The 22594-nt window shown below is 38.9% G+C and overlaps 1 protein-coding gene across 1 annotated transcript in view; it reads left to right on the top strand.

The window, feature by feature from the left end:
* Nucleotides 1-6142: 6142 nt before the first annotated feature.
* Nucleotides 6143-22594, top strand: part of RGS22 (regulator of G protein signaling 22) — a 62610-nt gene continuing 46158 nt past the window's right edge. The window contains exons 1-4 of the mRNA XM_027777768.2: nt 6143-6205; nt 8692-8754; nt 16820-17041; nt 20809-20894. Of these exons, the coding sequence (XP_027633569.1) occupies nt 6143-6205; nt 8692-8754; nt 16820-17041; nt 20809-20894 (434 nt within the window). The remainder of the gene's footprint in view (nt 6206-8691; nt 8755-16819; nt 17042-20808; nt 20895-22594) is intronic.

The raw sequence follows: 22594 nt of genomic DNA on the forward strand, positions 1-22594 counted from the left end.
GACCCTTCACCAGCTCCATTGCCCATCTCTGGACACGCTCCAGCACCTCGCTGTCCCTCTTGCAGCGAGGGGCCCAAAACTGAACACAGTATTTGAGGTGTGGCCTCACCAGTGCTGAGTACAGAAGAGACACTATCTCTTCCCTAGTTCTGCTGGCCACACTGTTTCTGATACTAAGCCAGGATGATATTGGCCCTTCCTATATTATTTTTAAGTACTTTCTTTTTTCTCTTCACCTAGACAGTGTTCCAGGAATGTTTTTTTTCTCCTTCCAGAATTCTTTTGAGTACTCGTATTCCCAATAGCTGTTTCCTCAGGTGTCTGCATTAACTTCTTCTGACAGCAGCAGAATTGCATTAAATGGTGCTATAAACTAGAACTAACAGACTCGATACACACAGGCTGTACCACCACAACAGGCAGCTTCTGCTACTTTGCCAACAGAATAATTTAAGGTTTTTAAGCACCAGCTATCTGATGATCGATATGTGCTTTCCTCTCAGGATCTAACTCTCATTTTGGCAGTTCTGCTGTCAATATTTAAATTGGAAACAGGTGCTAGGAAACCTGTTTATGAGATTGCTGCTTTCAGATGCAAAAACTTAAATTTGTGGCAATTATCCAAAGAAGAAAGAGTAGTTACATTTAACTGAAGTTGGATTTCCGTAAAGCTATTTAGGTATTACAGATATCACATGATGAAACATCCACCTATACCTAGGATGGGGTGCTTCTATTGAGAATTGATGGAAATTATTTCCTAGCTGCCCTTGATGATCCCTCTCTATGCCTATCTGCATTTTTTTAACAGTCTCTGCTGCTATTTGGATGACTAATTAATTATGGGGATGTTCAAGACTTCATTGTGACTGCTGCCAGGAATCAAACACAGGTTAGCACCTAAAAACACAAGTGTGCATTTGGATTTAATAAAGCAATCTAATTTACGTCTTCTCTTTACTTGAGCAAGTCACAAGGAGACTTCTTCACCCAGCAGGCTGGCATAGCTTATTCCCTTGATTCTTCCCGTGCAAAATTGTCTCAGCAGTTTTGATCTGATCTGCCTGAGTGATACTTTGAAATACTTTCCCTGGTGAATGGTTGAAAGCATACATTTCTGAGAAGTATGGAGGAAAAGGACAATGACAGATTAAAGTATTGACTGAAAGTTCACCTCTCCAAATGGCTTACCAGTAATAAGCAGAGGAGGGAGATGCCAGCAGGGATGGAGAGGATCATTTATGTTTTCTCCCGATTTGTCTTCCTGTGCAGATCTCCTTCTGTGCTGGCCTTCTGCTAGATTACTATTTTCTAATAATTCTAATGATTTGAAACCTAGTTCTAGTCTTACTTTCTCTTGTCTAGAATTTTACTGGTATCACCTTTTTTAGAACTTACTCTCCATCCTGTCTAGCCATTTATCTTTTCTACAAGATCAGATGCTTTTTGGGATAGATCATGGCTTTGACTATATCTATGAAACATTCTGTAGATCTGCAGTTCTGCTAGGCTAAATAAAAAAGTGAAAATAAGAGAAGAGCATGGAAAAAGGAAAAGATGGAAAAGGAGGAAAATAACCTTTATCTTTATATTTCAGCTTCACCAGCTGGTGGACTTGTAACTGGCAATATAAAATCAGGACTGAAATGCACACACACAAAGTATTTGACCTAAATGTGTGTTGCTAGCTAAGATAATGAGAAAGTGGTAACGACTGCTGATAGATTCTTCATGAGAGAGTACAGTGTGTATTTCCTGATGAGCTTATTCAAAAATACAATCTTTAAAGCACGCTACAGAGAGAACAAAGACTTAAGAGTTTTATACCAAAACATACAAGATGAAAGAAGGAGACAAAAAGGACTTTTGTTTCTTTATTGACTCGTTTCCAAACTTGAATTCTATCTCAGCTGACTTGTGGCTTCTACTTCTAGTTTAAAAAAAAATACATTTGTCATGTTTCTGTTATTTTTTCTTCAAAAATTACAAGCAGCTAGGGAAGTTTAGGAGAATGTTATATACCAAAGACTATGTCTAAGCCTACATCAGAAAGAAAAAGTGGCAGGAGGAAAAGGAGTGGAATGAACATCAGCTTTTTTTCAAAGTTTTAACATTTGAAATCGTATTAAGTAGTTTGGTTAGAAGACAATGCAGCCTCATATGAACCAGTGCAAATCTACCTGTTGGAAAATTTTTACTTTACATTTATTTTGTGGGCTATCTTGTTATGCATATTTTTATTACATATACATTAGGTGTACATATTTGAAAATTTTCATAATCACAATAGAACATGTCCTGACACATGGCACTAAGAAATTGTTTAAATGTATGACATTCAGTGTTAACCTACTATTTGTTGTGTTATATCGGATAGAATTTGCATACAGTGAATTTAAGCATAGTTAGTACTTTATCAGAATACTGATCACAGCTCAGTTTGAATCTTTATTTCTGGTGAATGTGTTTTTCATATACATAAAACTTTCAGCTGCAGTGCATATATTGGTTAAGATATTATTCAGCTTATCTTTTAAGTTTTGGAAATATTGTTCTTCCCTTTAAGTGAAAAACCCCCCACAAAACGATCTACCCTAAAAAGCTAATTAGACAGCTAACAACACTCCACCAAGGCAATTGGATGTATTATTCTGGCATTTGGTAATTACAGCAGTAATTACTAGCCGTACCCCCAGGAGTGGGAATGCACATCTGGAGTAGAGGGTGTAAAATACCATGTGTTTCTGGGAGATGAAGCCATTTTTCTTGCCTCTATGATATTTGATTTGCTGCTTATTCATTTTTTGACAGTCATCAATTCCTGAACTTTAAGCTGTAGTCCAGTCCCTGAGCATGTGCATTTGTTCTGTTTTTACATGACCATGGATTCCACCAGTCATGTATGAATTAAAATGAAACTTTTTTCACAGCTGAAGAGTATGACTGGAGATACTATACTGTTCTGTGAAAGGGGGCACAAATATTAAGAGTCTTCTGGGAATGGGAACCTCCTTGTGCATCTTGGACATTTTGTGAACACAGCTGATGGATTAGGCTCCTCAAAGAAGCCCTTTGTGTAACTTGCGTACATGACTTCTTGTACAACTGATCGCAGTTGATTTATGCCAAGCTGCTGAAATCAGTGCTGTCCTGGAAACAAGCAGCGGTAGGACCTTTGAGGGAGCTTTCATGCCAAAAAACCTGAAGGTGCCTGAAGAAATTATGCAGACCTAGGATCAGATACTAGCGACGTAGGATGTCTTTCAGATCACAGTTGTGGAACACCTAAAGCCTGCTGAAATCCTCATATGGGAGCCTGAATTCCTTCTTTACATAGCTTTTGTTGACCATACCAGAAATGTGACTTTTTCCTTATATCCTAGAGTACCCCCTCGAGCCAGGGAAGAAACTAACAATCTGGGAGTAGACTGTTCTATGGCTCTTAATATCTATTCTCCTTCCACGTAGGCTATTTATAAACTTCTCCTTAACCGGGAGAAAATGTAGCTGCCTTTGGATTTCTGCTAGGTCCAGGCCTGGGCAGCAGGTGGAAGCAGGGAAGGCTGTTACCAAGTCTGCAGGTTGCATTTCTGGCACATCACAGTGGAGCTGTTTGTACCTGTTAGGGAACAGCCCAGGTTTCACCGCAGCCTTAGCAAGACAAAGCTCCACATGTTTTCTTGCTTAACTGCAGGGGAAGTTCTCTACCATAGGCAGTACTGACTTTGTTACTTGGGGTCAAACCTTACAGCCTGCTTATGGATGCAGGTTTGTTTGATGCATGATGTAAATCCATTGGTCATTAGTGGTATGATTTGAGATTTATATTTTTTTTAAGGCAAAATCCCACGTGGCTTGAGGGTTTTGCTAACATAGGAGAAGCTAGAGTATCATTTTGGATTAAGAGCTGCCTAGGTCAGTTAAGAAAAGAGCATTTCATTTTATTTCTTGCTGCAAGTATCCTCAAATTCCTAGTTCACAGGCATCTCTTTTGGGACCATATCATCAGTGTGCCTGATGCCTACTTCAGAGAGATTTGTATCAGCAGTAGAAGTTATTTGCTTAGCGCTGAGCTCATCCCATGCATTGTTTGCAGTGCCATAGCAACCCTGCCTTGCTGTGAGCCACACAGCAGAGCCAGCCTGCCCCGGTGCAGACCAGCAGTCCCCAGCCAGACCGAGGAACTCTGCAGCTTCTACTTCTGGTCTGCAGTCAAGGATTTCACCTTTGCAAATGAGGCCGTAAACCTGCAGATGGGGGTGCCAGCCCTTATGTATGTAGATCCAGGATGCAGTCGAAGAGGCTTACCACTGGTATGTAATGGTTTCCACCTGGGGTGATGGACTGAATCTGTGTCAGATGAGGTCTGACCCCAGGATGATTGTCTCAAGTACAGACATGGTGATACAAAAGTGGGGGATTTTGAACTGCTAGGTTTAAACTTGCCCAGCAAAATACATCAATCTGAAGAGAGAACTTTACTCCCTTCAAATGGCATCACAAAAAATGGAATATTCTCTTAAAATGGGTGAGATTTGGTTAGCTGGGAATGCCCACAATTACATTTATTTCAATTTTATTGTATGATTCGTAATATTTGCTGTTCAAGGCTCCCAGAGTTTCATACAAATCTGTATTTTTGTTAAAAAACAGTAAGTAACCAAATTTGCTGAAAGAAGTTAACTGATATGTATGAGAAATAATCTAGTTCAATAATACTTGTATTATCTTTAAATCATTCTTGTGATAGTCAACCTTTTTATGCACGGGTCAACATCACTGCATGTTCTTCGAGTTTATTTTACTTCCTTAGGCTGTTATTTTATTTCAGAATATCCAGGAAGGTTGTCATGCTTCACTACTTTTTGTTTCTGTTCAGTAATCATAGCTGAACAAGCTTGACTGTATTGCTTGGATAACGTATGATTTTCAGTTTTTGTGTTTCAGAGCCTCCGTGTATAACAGAAGAAGTGCTTGTAAGTATGCTTTATAAGCTTTGATCCTTCATTTTGTCATGCAACTGTAGAGCAAAAAAAGCAAAAAACATTTTTGGAAACTGTTGTCTTGTTTCTCTTTTCTTTCCTCTGTGAAAGTATGCAGTATTGAGTACTTTCTTACAGTTTTCTCAGACAAAAATTAACTAGCTTGAAAATAAGAAAAAAAAAGTAACGGGAAACTGGAGAATAAGGATGGAAATGGAAAGTGAGATAGGCTGAAGGAAGGAAACAATCAACTGAGAGGTTCAACATGACAAGTTTAACAACCTTCTCCTTATTTACCTTGCTTGTAGTTCATTGTAGGATTTCCCTGAAGTTTGTCTTCTCATTTGAAGAGATGTTTGCCTGCTACCCCATATGAAATGACACCTTAAATCTTGTAGCATAGGTAACATTTGTCTCTTCCACATTTTGGATGCCTTTGTAACTGTGTATTTTACAGTACAAATGTATTGCTATTTCTTTTGAGAGCCTCTAGATACTATTTTATTATCATAAACAGAAGTAACACGAATTCAGGTAGAGATAAACTATATACCTCCCAAAGGTGGCTGGATCAGTAGCACAACTGAAGTGCATCTACACTCATGCATGCAGCATGGGCAACAAACAGGAGGAGCTGAGAGCCATTGTGCAGCAGGAAAACTATGGCATAGTTTGGAAACACGGTGGGATGAGTTGCACAACTGGAGTGCTGCAGTGGATGGCTATAAACTCTTCAGAAGGGATAGGCAAGGAAGGAGAGGTAGTGGGGTAGTCCTGTATGTTAGGGGGTGTTTGATGGTCTAGAGCTTAATGATGGTGGTAACAAAGTCAAATGCGTATGGGTAAGGACCAGGGGGAGGGCCAACAAGGCAGATGTCATGGTGGGAGTCTGTTAGAGACCAGCTGGCCAGGATGAAGAAGCAGACAAAATATTATATAAGCCGCTGGGAGAAGCCTTGTAATCGCTAGCCCTTGTTCTCATGGAGGACTTCAAGTTACTGGATGTCTGCTGAAGGTACAACACAGTGGAGAGGAAATTGTCTCGGAGGTTCCTGGAGTGTGTGGAAGACACCTGCCTGGCACAGCTGGTGAGTGAGCCAGCCAGGGGAGATGCCCCCCGCTGGACCTGCTCTTTGCGACCAGAGAAGGACTGGTGGGCGATGTGGTGGTCAGAGGATGCCTTGGGCATAGCGATCATGAAATGTTTTTCAATTCTTAGAGAGGTAAGGAGGTGGGTCAGAAGAACTGCTGCCTTGGACTTTCAGAGGGCAGACTTTGGCTTGTTTAGGAGCCTGGTTGACAGAGTCCCTTGGGAGGCAGCCCTGAAGGGTCTGGAGCACAGGTCTTATGAGGAGCAGCTGAGGGAACTGGGGTTGCTTAGTCTGGAGTTTTGTACTTTTTCATGATGGCAGCAATAGAGAAAACTATCAAATACTATAGGTAGAAAATCATTAGATTTGTTTCCATAAAATAGCCAAGAAATTGTTGTATACCATTGACAAAAGGATTTTAAAATGCCTTTCAGTGTTAAAAGAGTGATAGAAATCAGGATAGGCCTGGGATATTTCTATTTGAACACAAATTGCATGAAGGCTGCAGTTTTGGACCAATTTTTAGCACACTTTGACCTCCAGTTGCAATTGTAAGGCAGCTTTTTCTAGTCATAACATGGACTGTGCAGTAGGAAAGATGGCATGGGAAGAAACAAAATGATTCCTGACACAAAAATCTATGCTATAGTATTGTATATACAACTCTACAACCTATATTGTGCAACTATGAAAGTGCAACTATGCTTTCAAATGGAAATGAGGCTAACCGCAGAAAAACTTCCAAAAGCCATAGTAAAGTCTATTGTGTATAGATGCAGTAAGATCAGTAAGTAGTGAAGCTTGCATTAATAAGATCATAAATATTTTATTGATTAATTGACCACTATGTTTACATTTCTTGCCATTATATGGGACTACAGAGAATTATATCCTTGACAAATTAAAAACATGTTACCTGCATATTCTTAAAGAGCTTATATTTCAGCCAGCAATAAATTAATTGTTTTGGATAAGTCTTTTGAAACAATAAAATATTTTCACGGGGTATTATCATATCTAGCCATCTTCAGATTGATCCTTATCAGTGTTAGATCTAATCGTGCATTACCCAAACCAAACACGAGGCAGACTGCAGCTTGCTTTTAATGAATTTTTTTGTTGTTTCAGCACTTGCTGAACTAAGATTTCTCGATCTGACTAATTGCCTAGTGACAGCAGTGAGAGCATTTCCTGTTGACTTCAAAATGTTTTGAGTTAGGCACCTTGCTAAATTCTCTTATTTAATCAGTGTCCTAACATCTCCAGGTCCATGGTACTGCAATTGCATTGGACTGTGCGCCTGTGATCCAAATAAAGTGCAATCTCTGTAATGCAGAAAACCTTGCTTTCAGTGTTAGCTTTCTCCAGGAATGTGCATGAGCTAACTTGCCTGCCTGTATCAGTTACAGCAGCAACCATAAGTGCTAAGAGAGAAATGTTGGCAGACCAAGGATGGACAAACACCATCAGGTCTGGTTCTGACTTGTCATGCAGCACGTACAGGCCTTCCTGAGATCATATTAATGTACATTAACTCAAGATTTCTTCTTTACTTGAGTACAAGCTGTCTCTTATTTCAGTTAGGCACTGTGAGGTTTGGATCAAGGTACTGCGTGCCTACAAGTGACATACATGGTGCGCAAACCCCTCTTTAATGCTATTCCTCACCAGTGCATTTCAGTGCTATGAACTTAAGAATGAGAAAACAAGATTTGTGTCACAAGACTTTTGTTGATATTGGCAAATACTTTTGATTCAGGTGCATTCTCCTTGAGTTGCAAGACAGAAATAATAGAATATTCAAGAAACAGGAACTCCTAAAAACTTTTCAGAAGTCCTCATTTTCCTGAAGACAGGTTTCTGAAGACCAATGGAATAACGTTCTACTTTTACCTTCTGTTGGAATATGGGTGATGGTGTTGACTGCAGTAGAAATAAGATTGGGATCCATACTTATTTATTTGTCAACAGCAAAAAAAATTAATTTATATTCTACAGCTTTTGAGTCTTGTTAGCAGGATTTACAATGCAGGGGTCAGAAAGGGTATGAAACCACCTGCTGATGCTGCCTTCACTTCTGATGAAGTCAACAGGAACCCTCCCAGTTCTGTCAGATTTAAACTATGGCATACACTGCTTGCTTGATGAGCCAGATTATAGATCAGTGAACTGTTTTCTTATTCCCAAAACATCCCCAAGCAGCAGCATGGGAGCAGAAGCAGCCTCTGGTGAACTTTTATACTCCCCTCCTTCCCAGATGCAAGAGAGAAAGGTATAATGTGGGGAATTTCTAAACTGTTAGCTTATGCATATTTTTTCAAGAGTAAACACTCAGATTTTCAGCTTTTAGAAGCTGTTAGATTTATGAACACTGAATTTGTGAATTTCTTGAGAAAGGATTTACTTTCTTATGTGTTTTTTAAATTGCTGAGAACCTCAGTAGTGTGCAATGGCTAGGTTATAATGATGCAATGATTATATTCTCAAAAGTGGGAAATAACATTTTGCAAAAGTTTGCATGCCATATCTCATGGAGAAATAATTGAGGCAACAGTGCATTCAACCCATGTCAGCACAGATTAGTACAAGCCTTGCTTTGTGGTTTTGTCTCCCTACAGGAAGAATACTTAGCCACAGATGATATGCTTGTGGACTACTTCAATGAATTTTTGAGTCTTCCAGTAAGTGCCTTACAGAAATCTCTTGCAAAATACAAGAAATATCTTACTAAGATTAATAGTAAGGTAATTCAACTTAGAATATTTCGCATTTTGCCACTGGGTAGTTAAATGGCTTTTACAATATGTCTGTAATTTAATGGCAACAACTCTTTATTGCTCAATGTTATTTTCAGTATCAGGAAAAAACACCTAGTATCTGGGCTTCTGGGGACATGTTTTCTCTTGCAGATTTATGTATTTAAATCACAGTGCACCAAACCAGTATAATTAGGAAATGAGAAAGACGCATAAATACTTATTAAAAAAGTATAAGGAGTCCACTTCTATTCCAGTACCACATGCTGACATAACAAATGTTTGTCCTTTTGCATTCTTCTGGTAACACACTCAGTGATTAATAAATATTCTAGCTCAGGAACCAACTCAGTTTCTCTTCATGGCTGTGAAGGTCTCAAAGTTGGCACTTCCCTCTTCTCCCTTTCCATCTGCATCTAGAAGTATGTAGCCTTACGCTGTGTTCTGTGTGCTGATCAGGTTGCAGTTAGACCACCATACCCAGTGCCCTATATTAAATCCGTTGCCCTACATTTTGTTCCTTTTCCCCATAAACTACCCTGCCTCCCCACACTCTCACAAGAGTCATATGTACTATCCTGCTCCCTTAATGTAGCAACCTCACCCAATAGTATTCATGGCCCTATCTTCATTCTCTCCATCCCTACACCTCACACCCATACTCCCCTGCAAGGTTGCTCAGACCTTTCCACAGTGTCACAGTGGCTCCTGTGGGGTCTCCCAGCCAATCTACCACAGAGCTGCCCCACAGTCTGTCCCCCTCCTAAAGTACTACAGTCCAACAGACTGCACTACGACAACATACACTCATTTCTGCAGTTTGCTTGGTAGGAACCATCACCAGCATTAGGAAAGGGAAGAATATTTCTTGATGCTTCTTGGACCTAAGACTGTGGTGCAGCCTCTTTTGGAATAAATTCAGTTAGATTCAGGCTTACTAAACTAAACATAGATGTGCTCTCTAAGACAAACTGAACTAGATATAGATGTGCTTTCTAAGCCACATCATAGATTTGTGTAAAAGTACACATAATGGGAGTTGCAGAACTAAGGATGGTAGAATGGTGTTCTAATGCCCATTTTTTTATCTTAAAATAGAATCTGGAGGTATCAACTTTACATCAGTGTGGATTTTGTTCATAGCAGTGATACTGACTTCTTTCAGGAGCTCAGACTTTCACCACACTGCCAGATTTTTTCAAAGCTAGGGAGATACAGATGGAAGAAAATTGTGGAGAGAGGACTGTGTTTTTTCTCTCTCTTTTTTTTTTTTTTTTTATTCCCCTTGCAGCTGCTTTAGGATGTCTGCCTAAATCCGAGCCTAACTACATAGCTTTTAAACCCAGATCTCCTTCCATGTGCCACGTTGTTCTTAGCATAGGGATACCATCCTGCACATCTCTGCTGCTTATTTGGAAATGATGGTACATTTTTTCCCCATATCACAGAGGATCGACTGGGTAAGAAGTTCAGCCTACTTAGTCTCTGGGTCTCCTTGGACATGCACAGATTCCAGGATATCTATTAGAGGCCAAAATTCCTTGGCCTCAGAGGGCTCCTCAGCCCACAGCCCTGGAACAGCTCAGCATCTCTGAACCACAGCAATTGTCCAGGTGCTCCTTACAGCTCTGGAAGCCCACAGAAAAGAATTCATGGACACTCCCGAGTAAACATGGTTTTACACTGGTAATCTTAATAGGTTTTTAACATGACACATGATGTCTCTTCTATATATTTACATATATTTAGGAAAACAGATGCTCTATTATCTATTTACCTGTAATGTTCTCATAATTGCTTTTGTTTTCTCATTGGTCTTTTCCTGAGGATTTACCCTCTTCAGGATTAAGTTATATTAATGCCTTGAGTTCTGTGGTTTGAATACCTTATATTCCCAATTCCCCTCTCCTTCTCAGAAGGTTTCTGCTAAAACACTGCATTGAAATTTCCATTGCTTTATTCTTGTTGTGCTTATACACTGTTGCCTAGGAACAGTATTACCCAGGTGTGCTAGTAGTTAGGCAACAAGTTAAACTGAAAATATTGTGTGACTTGATACAAGAAATCAGGGGTAGCGTGTGCTTATTTTAAGAGACTGCTGCTGTGTTGATTTATACCAATAGAGTATGGAAAATTGTAACGCTGGGGACTTGCTATAGCGGCAGCAGATTTTTTTTTCTTTGATTTACAGTATATCCTCTCAGATATTCTGTTGTTATAATAATATTCAATACAATCTGACTTGAATATCTAGGTACTCCAAAGATCTACATACTGTAATGGAGGATAGTCTGTACAGAAAGTATTTCTGCAAGATAAAATAATACAAATAAACCTCATGAGGGCACTTGTTGCCCATAATATGGTGATTTCACAGTAGCAGAATTCAATTACATGACACACAAACAAGTTACACCTTCCTTAGTAACTAATCTAAAATGAAAGATTTAAGAGAAACATTGGTCTGGATACATTTCCATTTCTAGCTGGTCAGGCATCCCTAGAATTCAAATCTTTCATCCATGTATTTGAAACATCCCAGAATATGTTTAGCCAGGAGTGAAATTTCAGAAGTCAGAAACTGCCATCCAGCTCAGTGTTGGAGGCTTCAGAAAGAAAGCACAGTAGTGTCAACTTGTCTCCTGCACGCTGCAAGCTGCCTGCTACTCACTCCACTCCAAGTCCATGCTGGGGCCTTACCCCTCATATTCCAGTTACCAGTGATCTTGATGAGGACACACTCCTTATCTTTGCAACCTCAAGGGGTTGCACTAGAAATAAAAGACCTAACTGCATCTCAGCTGAAGCATATTCAGGAGATGACACTCTTCATTTCATAATGAGTCTCTGGCTGTGGGTTTCTCTTGCAGCACAAAGCTATCAAGTAACCACAATTTTATCAACTTCAGATTTGAAGACTACTTCTTTTGAAAGTCATTCTCACTATAAAAGCTCTCCACTGAGTAGTCTGGGATCCAGGATTTGATGCAGGTGATGATTCTGAAAACAAACAAAGCCCAAGTAACAAAGTTTGGGCCAATTGGTCATTCTGAAAACAGAACTGTCCTGAAAACCTAGTGCTGTGGAGAGTAAAACCAGACCTGATCTACGAGAAGCAGGTGATGGAAAGTGCAGAAAGCAATCAGCTCTGCTGCACAGTTCAGGCCCTTCTCTGTTTTGAAGATGGCTGTGAATATTTCAATGCATCAATTTAAGGCATGAATGTGTGCTCATTAGTTTCCTCTTGTCTTTTCCAGCTGTGTGGAGGGAGGCTGCAGGTGCAAAAACAACCTCCCTTAAAATGGCTTTTACATGAGAAAGGCTCTACTTGTATGATGTGTTGAGACTTATCCAGGACTAAAACTTGCTTGATATCTTTGACATCCAAGGAAGCAAAAGAAGCATTCCTGACATCTTATTGATAGTGACTTTTCTCAAAATGCTCTTCTCCTTTCTCTTAATTAGGTTGTGGTATGTGGTTGTGACTTGTGTCTTATCAACAGAAGGGAAATCCTGGACTCGTTAAAGTCAGTGGGAGAGTTGCCATTGACCATTGTGTGCAGTGTGAATTTTCCAGGCACTTGATAGAGCTGCTCAGATTCTCTTCTGGTCTGGACTCTCACTGACGTTTATTTATGATACACACATACCCATCTTAAGGAAGTTTTGGCAAAGCTCCTGGATGAGGTCTCTATTCATTCCCACCCTTTCAGGGCCTTAACCTAAGAAGCGGCCAAGCTGTGGTCACTCTCTTTCTCTTGGGATCAAACTACATTATTTGGGGTGGGATGTGGTGAGCATATTTACACATTTGTTAACTGTATCTGAAGTGAAGTATATCTGAAAACTGTTAAGGCAGAGAACAGTGAGATTTATATGTCTGATATCCTGGCAACACGGTGATGGATGCTGTTTTGGTTTCTGTTTTGGGAGGACTGAGAGAAATTTGCCTTCCTTTCAGTTAAGTGTATAACTTTAGGTTTCAGAATTATGTATTCTATTTATTCTTCAACTGAAACCATATTCAGTGTGCACTTGATGGCTAAGAGATTCTTTGCTGTCAAAAATGTACATGCAATTGTTTGTTTATTTAATAGTATTGCTGTACCACAGTCTGAAAACAGCTTTTTGTTGTTTGCTTGGAGAATTTTTCTGAAGCTGAGATTACTACACTGAGTTCATCGGTCATACTGGGTTCAAGGGAAGAACTGCCTGAGTGAAATAGTTTGTATACAGTCTTTGTTGGTATTCTCAAGTCCTTGTTGATCCTATTTATTGTGCTAAATCAATAATGTATGAAGCCCAAGCTTCAAGGCTCCTGCCAAACCTGATTTATTTTTTCTTAATATCTTGAGGTATAATTTGGCTCTGGAGTTTTCCCTCTCTGTCTTCAAAGGATCAAAAATTGGCCCAAACTAGAGAAAGAATGATACACTTAGTCTTTGGTTAGTGTATTTTACTTGTCTGTAAAAAGCCAAACCACTTGCCAAATGTGGGGTAAGAAAGACATTTCTTAGTATATTAGATTGGCACACATAATTTTCCCCCTTCCTTTATAGTGTAGGCTGTCATCCACTCCTTAACACAGGCATCTTCACTGAAGAGATTCCTCATTATTGCAAAGACCTAGAATATTGGTGGTGTCATAAACCTCTCTCATTATTATCCTGTGAAACATTGTAGGATTTTACAGCACTTGGCTTCAGTGGGAAAGGTTTTATGTTTACTACAGAGTATTGAACAGGGTTTTTTTGTGTGGCTTGTAATGTGTGGGAATGGTTAGTGCATTTTGCTCCAAAGTTCTTCACATACTGAAAGGGAAATGGATTGACTGATCCTTTCTCCTGTACTGTAACTGGGAAAATGTTTCCTACAAGAAATCAGGTTAATTATATTTGGTTTTGTGTTCCCATCTGATTTTTGTCATAACATGATCACTTTTATTTTTGTGGTGGGGATGAGTTAAGGTCAGGACCTGTTCTTTTGTTATACTAATAAAAACATTCTGATTTCTCATTCTAGTTTTCTTAAGTAAGCAAGTAATATACACTTGTCCAGAAAGGTTTTAACTATTCTAAAATGCTTTTATATGATAGTTTGATAAGATGCTCTATCTGGTAGAATTTGGGTACAGAATCATAGATCACTTAGGCTGGAAGGGGCTTTGCGGAGGTCTGTAGTCCAGCTTCTTGCTCAAAGCAGGGTCAGTGCTTTAGTATAGAGATCAGGTTGCCTGGCACTTTCTCCAGCTGATCTTGATAACCTCCAACAAACAATTCCATAGTATCTCTGGACAGCCTGTTACAATGCTAATCATCCCCAAATTGCCTTTTTTTCTTATACCCATTTGAGACCTCTGTTGTTTCAGTGTATGACCATGGTCTCTTGTCCTTCCACCATGTACCTCTGTGGAAAGCCTGGCTGTAACTTCTCAGTAACCCCTTTGTAAGTACTGTAAGACTTCTGCTAGGTCCTCTCTGAGCTGTCTCCATGCTAAACAAGTCCTCTACCCTCGGCCTCTCCTCACAGGGCAAATGTTCCAGCCTCTGACTGTCTCAGTGGTCTTCTGCTGAACTTACTGAAATATATGAACATTCTTCTTGTACTGGGGACCCAAATCTGGGTGAAGTATTTCAGATATAGTGTTACTAGTGTCAAGCAAAGAGGATCTGCTGGCTGCTCTCTGACTGATACAAGAAGTATGCATGCCTCCTGATGTTCTTGGGGATAGGTAATTATACCTTGGTCCAAAACCCAAAAGTCTGGACTAGAACCACCTTTTTGAGTCAAATATGTAGCATATGAAGTCTTAATGTTCTTCTCCCATCAGTGTATGCTATTTTGTTCCATTAGTACATTTGTCTTATAAATGATTTGTAGTCGGGCTCCCAAAATAGCAATATACTTTACATTTTAAAAATCGCCACTAACATCTGTTTCACTACGTTAAAAGTTGCTGTATGTTTTCTGTTCAGTTAATTAGAAAGCATACTGAAAAAAGTAGACATAGAATAAGTTACAAAGGATTAAGTAAAAGTAGATGTGTGTGATAAACTAACACTTAGTTTTCAAGTTGAACAACATGGAACTAAAATAATCTGGTTGTGTCTAGTCATGCAGCCCTATATTTTGGAATTTGGACTTTGTTTGCTTTTTTCCACTAGCAAGAACATTTCAAATCTTAAGAGACTGAGGCACCTTGTTTCTTAGTGTGCTTTCTTCTGTGTCTTTCTTCAAAACATAAAATAAATGAGAATACATTTGGAGGTTATTAAGGTTGCACTTAGTCACTTAAAAGCTGGTAGCAGCCCAAATTAGGTTTGAAAGTAAATGAAATGTACACATAGCAAATTGGGAGGAGGACTGAATGAAGTATAGAGAAATCCACTACACATAAAAGGCTCTTTAGACTGCTGTTCAGTACATCTGGAGAAAAAACACTAAAACCTGCAGAGTACCCTGGAGAAAATTAATGCCAGAAGAGGCACAAGGTGTCAGAGAACAAAAACCAAGTCATGATTTCAACTGAAGTTAGGTAACTAAACAGAGTAATGCAATTCGATGCCTGGCTCTAAGCAGTGACAGTCTGATGTCATAGGCACGAATCATACACTTAAAGCTCTCACATGCTATGTGCTTTGCCAGGCTGAGCCTCCACAGTGGGAAGTTATGGAATAAGCAGGGAATGTTGTAACCACATGTTGCAGCCACATGGTTCGATCCTGGGCATTGCTCTACAAGACGTTGATCAACAAGGGGGCTTCAAACAGAAGCAACAAAATAGCTAACACTGATGTGTTTACTTTGGAATTAAACAGGTGTGAAGAAGAATAAAACTGGCCTGTAATATATTTTTATATGTAGCGTGTATTCAGCATATCTAGTATGTATATGAATTATGTCTATGTGTGTGTATATATGATATATGAAAAAGTTCAAGGAAATGAAAAATTCAGTGCTTGAAAAAATAAAATAATCTTATTAAGTGCAGGGGAACGACAACTGTACAAACACCAGGTGGGATCCTGTCTGGAATGAAGCCAAAAAGAATTTTGGCACTAGGTCTGGATATGGCCAGGATTTTCTTCAGTTCTTAAATACAACATACGCTTTTGTTTTCCAGCTCTGTGCGGAGACGCTTATATGCTCTGGTTGTATATAATCTTGTATTCATAACTGTCTTGGGTATCCCCCATTACTTCTATAAAATCCATCCGTATTTTCTTTCTTCATTTCAAGTAAGAGAATTTGAAAGATAGTCTTTTAGGGAAATACCTAATATGAGAGGTCAAAAGATGAAAGATGGCTTTGTTTTGATGTGTACACAAGTAATGGGTTTTTTGGAGTTGACAGAAGTTACAATTAGCTGAAGTTGAAATTTGGTCTACCCCATGTATTACACAGTACCTGTCTGAACTAGTGATGTACAATAAAACTTACTACAGGCCATAGGTTTTGGTAGGTGTTTGACCTACAAGTAATAACATGGTGAAAAGCCTTTCCTACATATGGAAACCTTCAGATTCATCCTCCTCAAATGCATCTCACATTTAAAAGGTCAGCTTCATTGTTAAACTTTTCAAGCCTTAATTGTTTGTGGTAAAGAATGAGAGAATAACATTGGAGATTTGATCACGTAGGTAAGTAGTCCCCTGCAGAACAGTTACTAAAGTCACTGTGAATTATATATTCTAAACATTTGTGTACTGGATCTATTATTTGCATGTGAAAAAGACTGGTCTGTGTTCTAGAATGAGTTAAATTCTTGACAATTAAGCATAGCTGAGACAAAAAGTAGGAATGCTTTGGAAAGCTGTACAGCAAAGAGACTAAAGAAAGGAATACAGAAAAATTACTATTTCAGACCCTGAACATAAGCTACAGCAGGCAAGAGAAAGAAGCCTTGTAGTACCAACTTGTGTTCTATAGGATGCTTCTATACGTCAAAAAGTAACTTTCTTAAATGAAAGAGTTCCCTTTTCTTTTGCAGACTTTTGTCCAGCCAGTTAAGTTTAACTCTGACTTTGGGGTTTTTGAAGTAGTTAATGATGCCCCACAATGCCTGGAAAGCCAGCTGAAAAAAATTCCACATGATCAGAAACCTCCAAACCCTATTTATGATGTTCTAAGGAAAGCAAAGAATGATGGGCAGCTCTCCAAAATGCGCAGCACTTCTCCAACCTTCTATATTGATCCAAATTACAACACTCTGGTAAGCATCTTATAGCCCCTGATTTTATATTTAGATCTTACTGTAGAGATACTGGCAGTAGTTATTGTTGTGTTTGGCTTGGTAGCTTGGGAAAAATGTTAATTTATGTTAGGAAAACATAATGATGGGCCAGATTATGCCCTGCAACGCACATGTGTCTAGCAGACAAGTGAATGGAATTACAGATGTACATCCTGTAGCACAGAATTTTGAAGATTCTGTAGGGCAGGATTCAGTTGTGTGGTCTGAATATTTTTTAATATTAAAAGAAAAAATATTATGACAACAGTTACTTTAGTAGTGATCCCTGGAATGTGCAAATTGACTGAAACTAATGCATCTCAGTCTTTCCTTATTAATTAATTTCCTTGTGTGGCTATGAGCTCATCTGTGGTCTGGCAACACATAAGTCTCTCTTCCATTAATTCCCAAAGGATTTACATGGTTAGCATCAATTGAAATGGCCAGAGAAAATAATCTTTGGCAACAAGAAGGCTAAACTAATGGAAAGATAGGTTGGATTTTAGAAAAAAAAATCCTGTTTCAGACTTGCTCAGACAGAATCAATTTTGGTTTTCTTACCTGTTTACTTTCAGGGCTTTTTTCAGTATCAAATTGGGCAAGTTAAAATCAGGAGTTGAAGCACCATATACACCTGAGAGGATACAAGACGGTGAAGTTAGTTGTGGGAGTTTACCTCTAAACAACAGCTTTGAAGGAGAAAAAGTATTTCACTGGGATACTTGTTTTATTCCTTTCTTGCTTATTTTGCATTGGTGTGACCGATGTGACTTCAGTTCATTTCATTCAAGGCCAGTCTAAGGTCTTGCTACATTTTCAGAAGGGGCTGCTCTGTATTACGTCATAGCTGGAAAGCTGAGGGAAAAGCAGGGAGTTGTAACAGACTGCTGCTTCGCTTAGTGCGAGCTTAATGATTTTCAGAAAAGAAAACAGTGTTGAGAGAGAGGTCAAAAGGCAATGATGATTAAGAAAATGATAGTAATGTGAGACTGCAATTATATGCATCTAAACTGGACAAATGTTACAATAAGACAAGGCTCACAGACACCCTTACTGTGTCAAATAATTATTTTCACCAATACTTTGCTTGAGAGCAAAAAAGCAGAAGAGCTAGTCTGGATTTCTTATTTGCTCTCAGGATTCAATAGAGGAAATATTATGTGCTTGTGCAAGTGTGGTTAACCTTGCTCTTGGGGATAACATCACATCATGGCAACTGTGAATGGCCTTTCTTGACAAATTCAAAGTAATTTCACTATTACTTACATCTTTCATGTGGTTTGAAGCAACAAGGCTCCTGTATTATTTAAGAACATTTCTCTGGGCCATTTTCCATAGATGGGAAGCACGATAGCCCTTTGAGGAGCTGTACCTTTCTGTACACTTCCTTCTCCTTTTGAGGGGAAAGGGTGATATTTCTCATTTTTGATTCCTCCTTTACTGGACAGGTAACATAGATGCATTACGCAGCTCAGCTTGGTATCTCAAGGTTGAGCTGGAACAAAAGGCCTGCAAAACAACATACCAAAAATTGTTACTGCCACTACACAAGGTGAAAGAAGGCAGCTTCATTCATTGTACTACGCTGTAACTGAACCAGAAGAAGTCACCCCAGACCAACTGCATCAAGTAGTTCAGTTCAAATCAAATAGGATTTGATCTTTCAGGCATTGGGTGATGCTGCCTTGTTTGATTTGACTGCTTTCTTTACACTAAAGAGATTGAACATTACATTGCTACAAAGAGTTACCTTGAGTGGCCATCACTGGCACATTACTAATGAAAATGAGCTATAACTGGAGAATCTCAGTAGGCCCTTCAGGCTACAGCCTGAATTAAAACACATCTTCCCTAAGAAATACACCTAGTGGTATTTTTCTCTGTATTTTACTTCCCTCTCAGACTGTTACAAATTTACAGGTAAGAAAAAGTTCTCTGCATGTGTGCATGCGTAATTGCAAATTATTGATATGGAGGTAAGTATCTTCTTATCGGTATTCAAAATCAACATGGTGTAAAATATATTAAGAAAAAAAACTGCAGAGTTGGGTAGAATTGATCACAACTATGGAAAGAAACTGGCTGGCATCCCACATACCTTACTTCAGAGAAACCCCAGTTCAGCAAAGCACTTAAGTATGTGTTTAACTTTAATCAAGGGAAGTTAAACACATGCTTAAACTTAAACACGTGCTAAAAGCTTTGCTGGATTGGGTCCCAGCAAGGCCTAAGGCTGACTGGGTAAGGAAGCTAACCAAGGTAACAAACCCCATCAGATTAAATGTAGCATCTTTCTCTGTGCAACGAGAAAGACTAGAGATTCTTTTGTTCTGATACTATACATAAATTTGTGTACCAGCCATGTACAGATGTGAACATGTTATGAATCACTCAGATAAAAAACTGGGCTGTGAGTCAGCAAATACATAAATATTAAATGCCAAAATAAAGAGACAATCTTCAGTATTTCAGAAAAGCTTGTCTGTTACCAAAAAGAGGCATACACTATGTGGTTGGGAATAATTAGCCTCCATCTCCACAAATTACATTGTATGAGCCACTGCCAACATAAGCTTTCCATATTTTGAAGTATTTTCTTCTCTCTAAATGAAACCACCCACTTTCTGAGTAATTCAGATTTTTTTTCAATCCCCTACAGATATATATGAGGCAGAAATAACCCTTGTCCCTAATGGATTATTAGCTCATGGAAAGAAAATTTAAAATGTAATCTGCATAAACCGATTATTTGATATAGCAAGTAGCATGATCCTTGCCCAAACTTCACCTGTTTTTATGGACAAGGGGACTTACTACATTCTTCCAAATCGTCAGTCTTAACCACTAAAAGGAAAAATGCACCTCAGATAAATAAAACAGGCTATCCCCTAAGAGTGGAAGAAATATGCTCTTAAAAAACATGTTACAAAGTGTGCTGTGTGTCATTTCTAAGGGAAATATCTATGGATCACTGTGGTTTATAATGCTCTCTGTGTGAGACCCTAGGCATAGTTTTTTGGTTAGCTGGCTCTGTGTAGCTCACTGCTTAACACCTCCCTTTCACACCGCAAACCACTCTTTGGAGGCATCTTCCTTTCTGCTTTGAGGAGGCACTCAGACCTTCGGAGCAGAAATCTGTTATGGGCACGACTCATAACACACTTAGGTTTCCACTATCATAGTTACTGTATGCAATGCAGTTATGCAATGCTGCAGCATGGAAGTGGGAAAGGTGGTAACTGATTGGCTTTTTATTTTTTCAGTTTTATTTTTAATATCCACAGTGCTCTCGTTCTGGGGGATAATTTAACATAAGCATTCCTTATTCTTTGAATTATTGAGGAAAAATGTGATAGTGTTTATGTGTAACATGCGATAAAGTCAGAAAAATTAGCAGTTTCCTATTGCAGAAAATTTATGAGCGTCTAATTTGTATTTGGAACTGTACAGTAAAAGCATGATTCATACACACATTATTTCTGAAGGAAAACCACCCATGATTTGTTTAGAAAACTGCACACATAGGTGAAATCAGATTTAGACCTTTTTAGCTGTTAATAGGAAAGCAAATTAACTCAATTGTCCCAGCATGATTAAGGCTAAACTGGATAATAAAGGTGATACTCACTGTGTATTTGTCTTCCTGAGACAGCTTCTGTAGAAGGGGGGTGGAGAGAATCAGTTACATGGCAAACAAACCAAGAAAGTCAAGAATGTTGCAAAACTTTGGCATTTCTTTTTAATAGTGTCTTGACCGAGAACAGGCAATTCAGTGGATTAAGAAAGAAAGGCTTCCAGCATTCCTAGAAAGTGACTGTTACTTTGAATACAGGTATTGCAAACTTCTATGCTGCCTTTCAGTTTTAAATTTGTACATTTTTCTCTTCTGTTTAATTTACCTTGACAGTACTCTTAACATGTTTTCTCCCACCTCTAGTCCTGTTTGTTTAATTTTAGAATTCTAGTGACCTGGATAAAGACTTTTATCACTCATAATTCTGTAATTTTCCTTGACCATGAATTACATACTATATCACACTGTTACAAAGAGAGTAAGGATGGGGTTTACTGATTTCTAAATGTCTGTTCCACAGAGATATCATGGTAGCAATACATCTTTCTCTGTCAATATGTAAGCCATATAAGTGGAAGTTATGAATCCATGAAATCTATTTGGAAAAAACAGCCAGTCCTTTTTATTTCAATTATTAGTTTTGTGTCTTTGGGCCCAGTGTCAGACTTCCTTTTGCAAGGCCCTTTGTGGGATGCTGTGGCATAGTCAAATGATTTACACACTTGCTATATTTTTCCAGATGTCCTTTCAGCAGATGTTCAGGAGATTTATTGTACTTTTTGGGAGGATCTGCCTCTACATTTCTTAAGGTTATGTCTGGATGCTGATAGTTGTGGTGTGTTTCAGAAGCCCTAAAAGAAGAGGCAGCCTGGTAGTGCAGTTCACAGAACTCATGTTTGCTGATTGTCACGACAGACTAATTACTGGGGTATAGATATCTACATTAAAAATTTCAAAATATTTTAAACTTTCAATATCCCAAAGACTGCACTTTTCCTCCATCTCTCTGTTAAACTCTGGAATGTCTGGGACAGTCAAGGAGAAAACCACGCAAAGAACAATCAAACCATGAAAGAATGCTTTATTTTACCTTTAGTAGCAGTCTGCTTTACAGGTATCTCAGCCTTACGAAACACTAGCTTTGATCTTCTGCTATAGCAAAGTATTTCTTTGATCAAGCAGAGTTACCTATGAGTATTGGTAAAATACTCAATACATAAAACTAACTTGAAGCATGGACCTAATTTCCATTGACATCAGTGATTTAAGTGCTTTCCTGAATCAGAATCTAGATAAACTGAGATGCTAAAAGGAAAACTTGCGTTTAAAGGTGAAGACAGCCTAACCCTAGAACAAAATGCTATTTGCCCTCAAATATGGGGGACAAACAAAACTGGGCATTCGTTCATGGTTGCAGGCTCAGGCACAGGCTTCTTTTTCCCTTCACATGCACCTTGGTTGGTTTTGTACTGCTTTCTTAGTTAAGTTCTGCTCCAGTTATTGCAGTTCTAAGACTGCCTTTCCTGAGCACTGCGAGGTTCATGCGAACACAAGGTAGCACTGGCATGCGTTTCAGTACTATGAAGTCCTCATACAGCAGCCAGCTGAATATTATAGCGCCAGCTGTCTTGTTATCATCTGAAAGTTCAATTAGTATGATTGCTGCTGTGCACTGCTGCTGGAAGATTGCTTGTATCAGGAGCAGGAAATAAAGTGCCTGGTGGTGAAACAGGGCTTCTGCAACCTGGGAGAATATTTCCATTTTAGTGATTAAAACGTTCAAGGGCTTCTGGGCAGGGCTTGAAACTGCATAGATACATGCGAGGTCATCCTGACAGAAATCGGTTTTACTGGTAAAGCTTGATAATGCAAAGCAGGCCACCATCTGTAAAGCTGGTGGACTATGGAGTGACAACATTGGCATTTACGTATGTGACAGCAGGCGAAGGGTGAAATAA

Source organism: Falco peregrinus, chromosome 3 (genome assembly GCF_023634155.1).
Source record: "Falco peregrinus isolate bFalPer1 chromosome 3, bFalPer1.pri, whole genome shotgun sequence".
Taxonomy (NCBI): domain Eukaryota; kingdom Metazoa; phylum Chordata; class Aves; order Falconiformes; family Falconidae; genus Falco; species Falco peregrinus.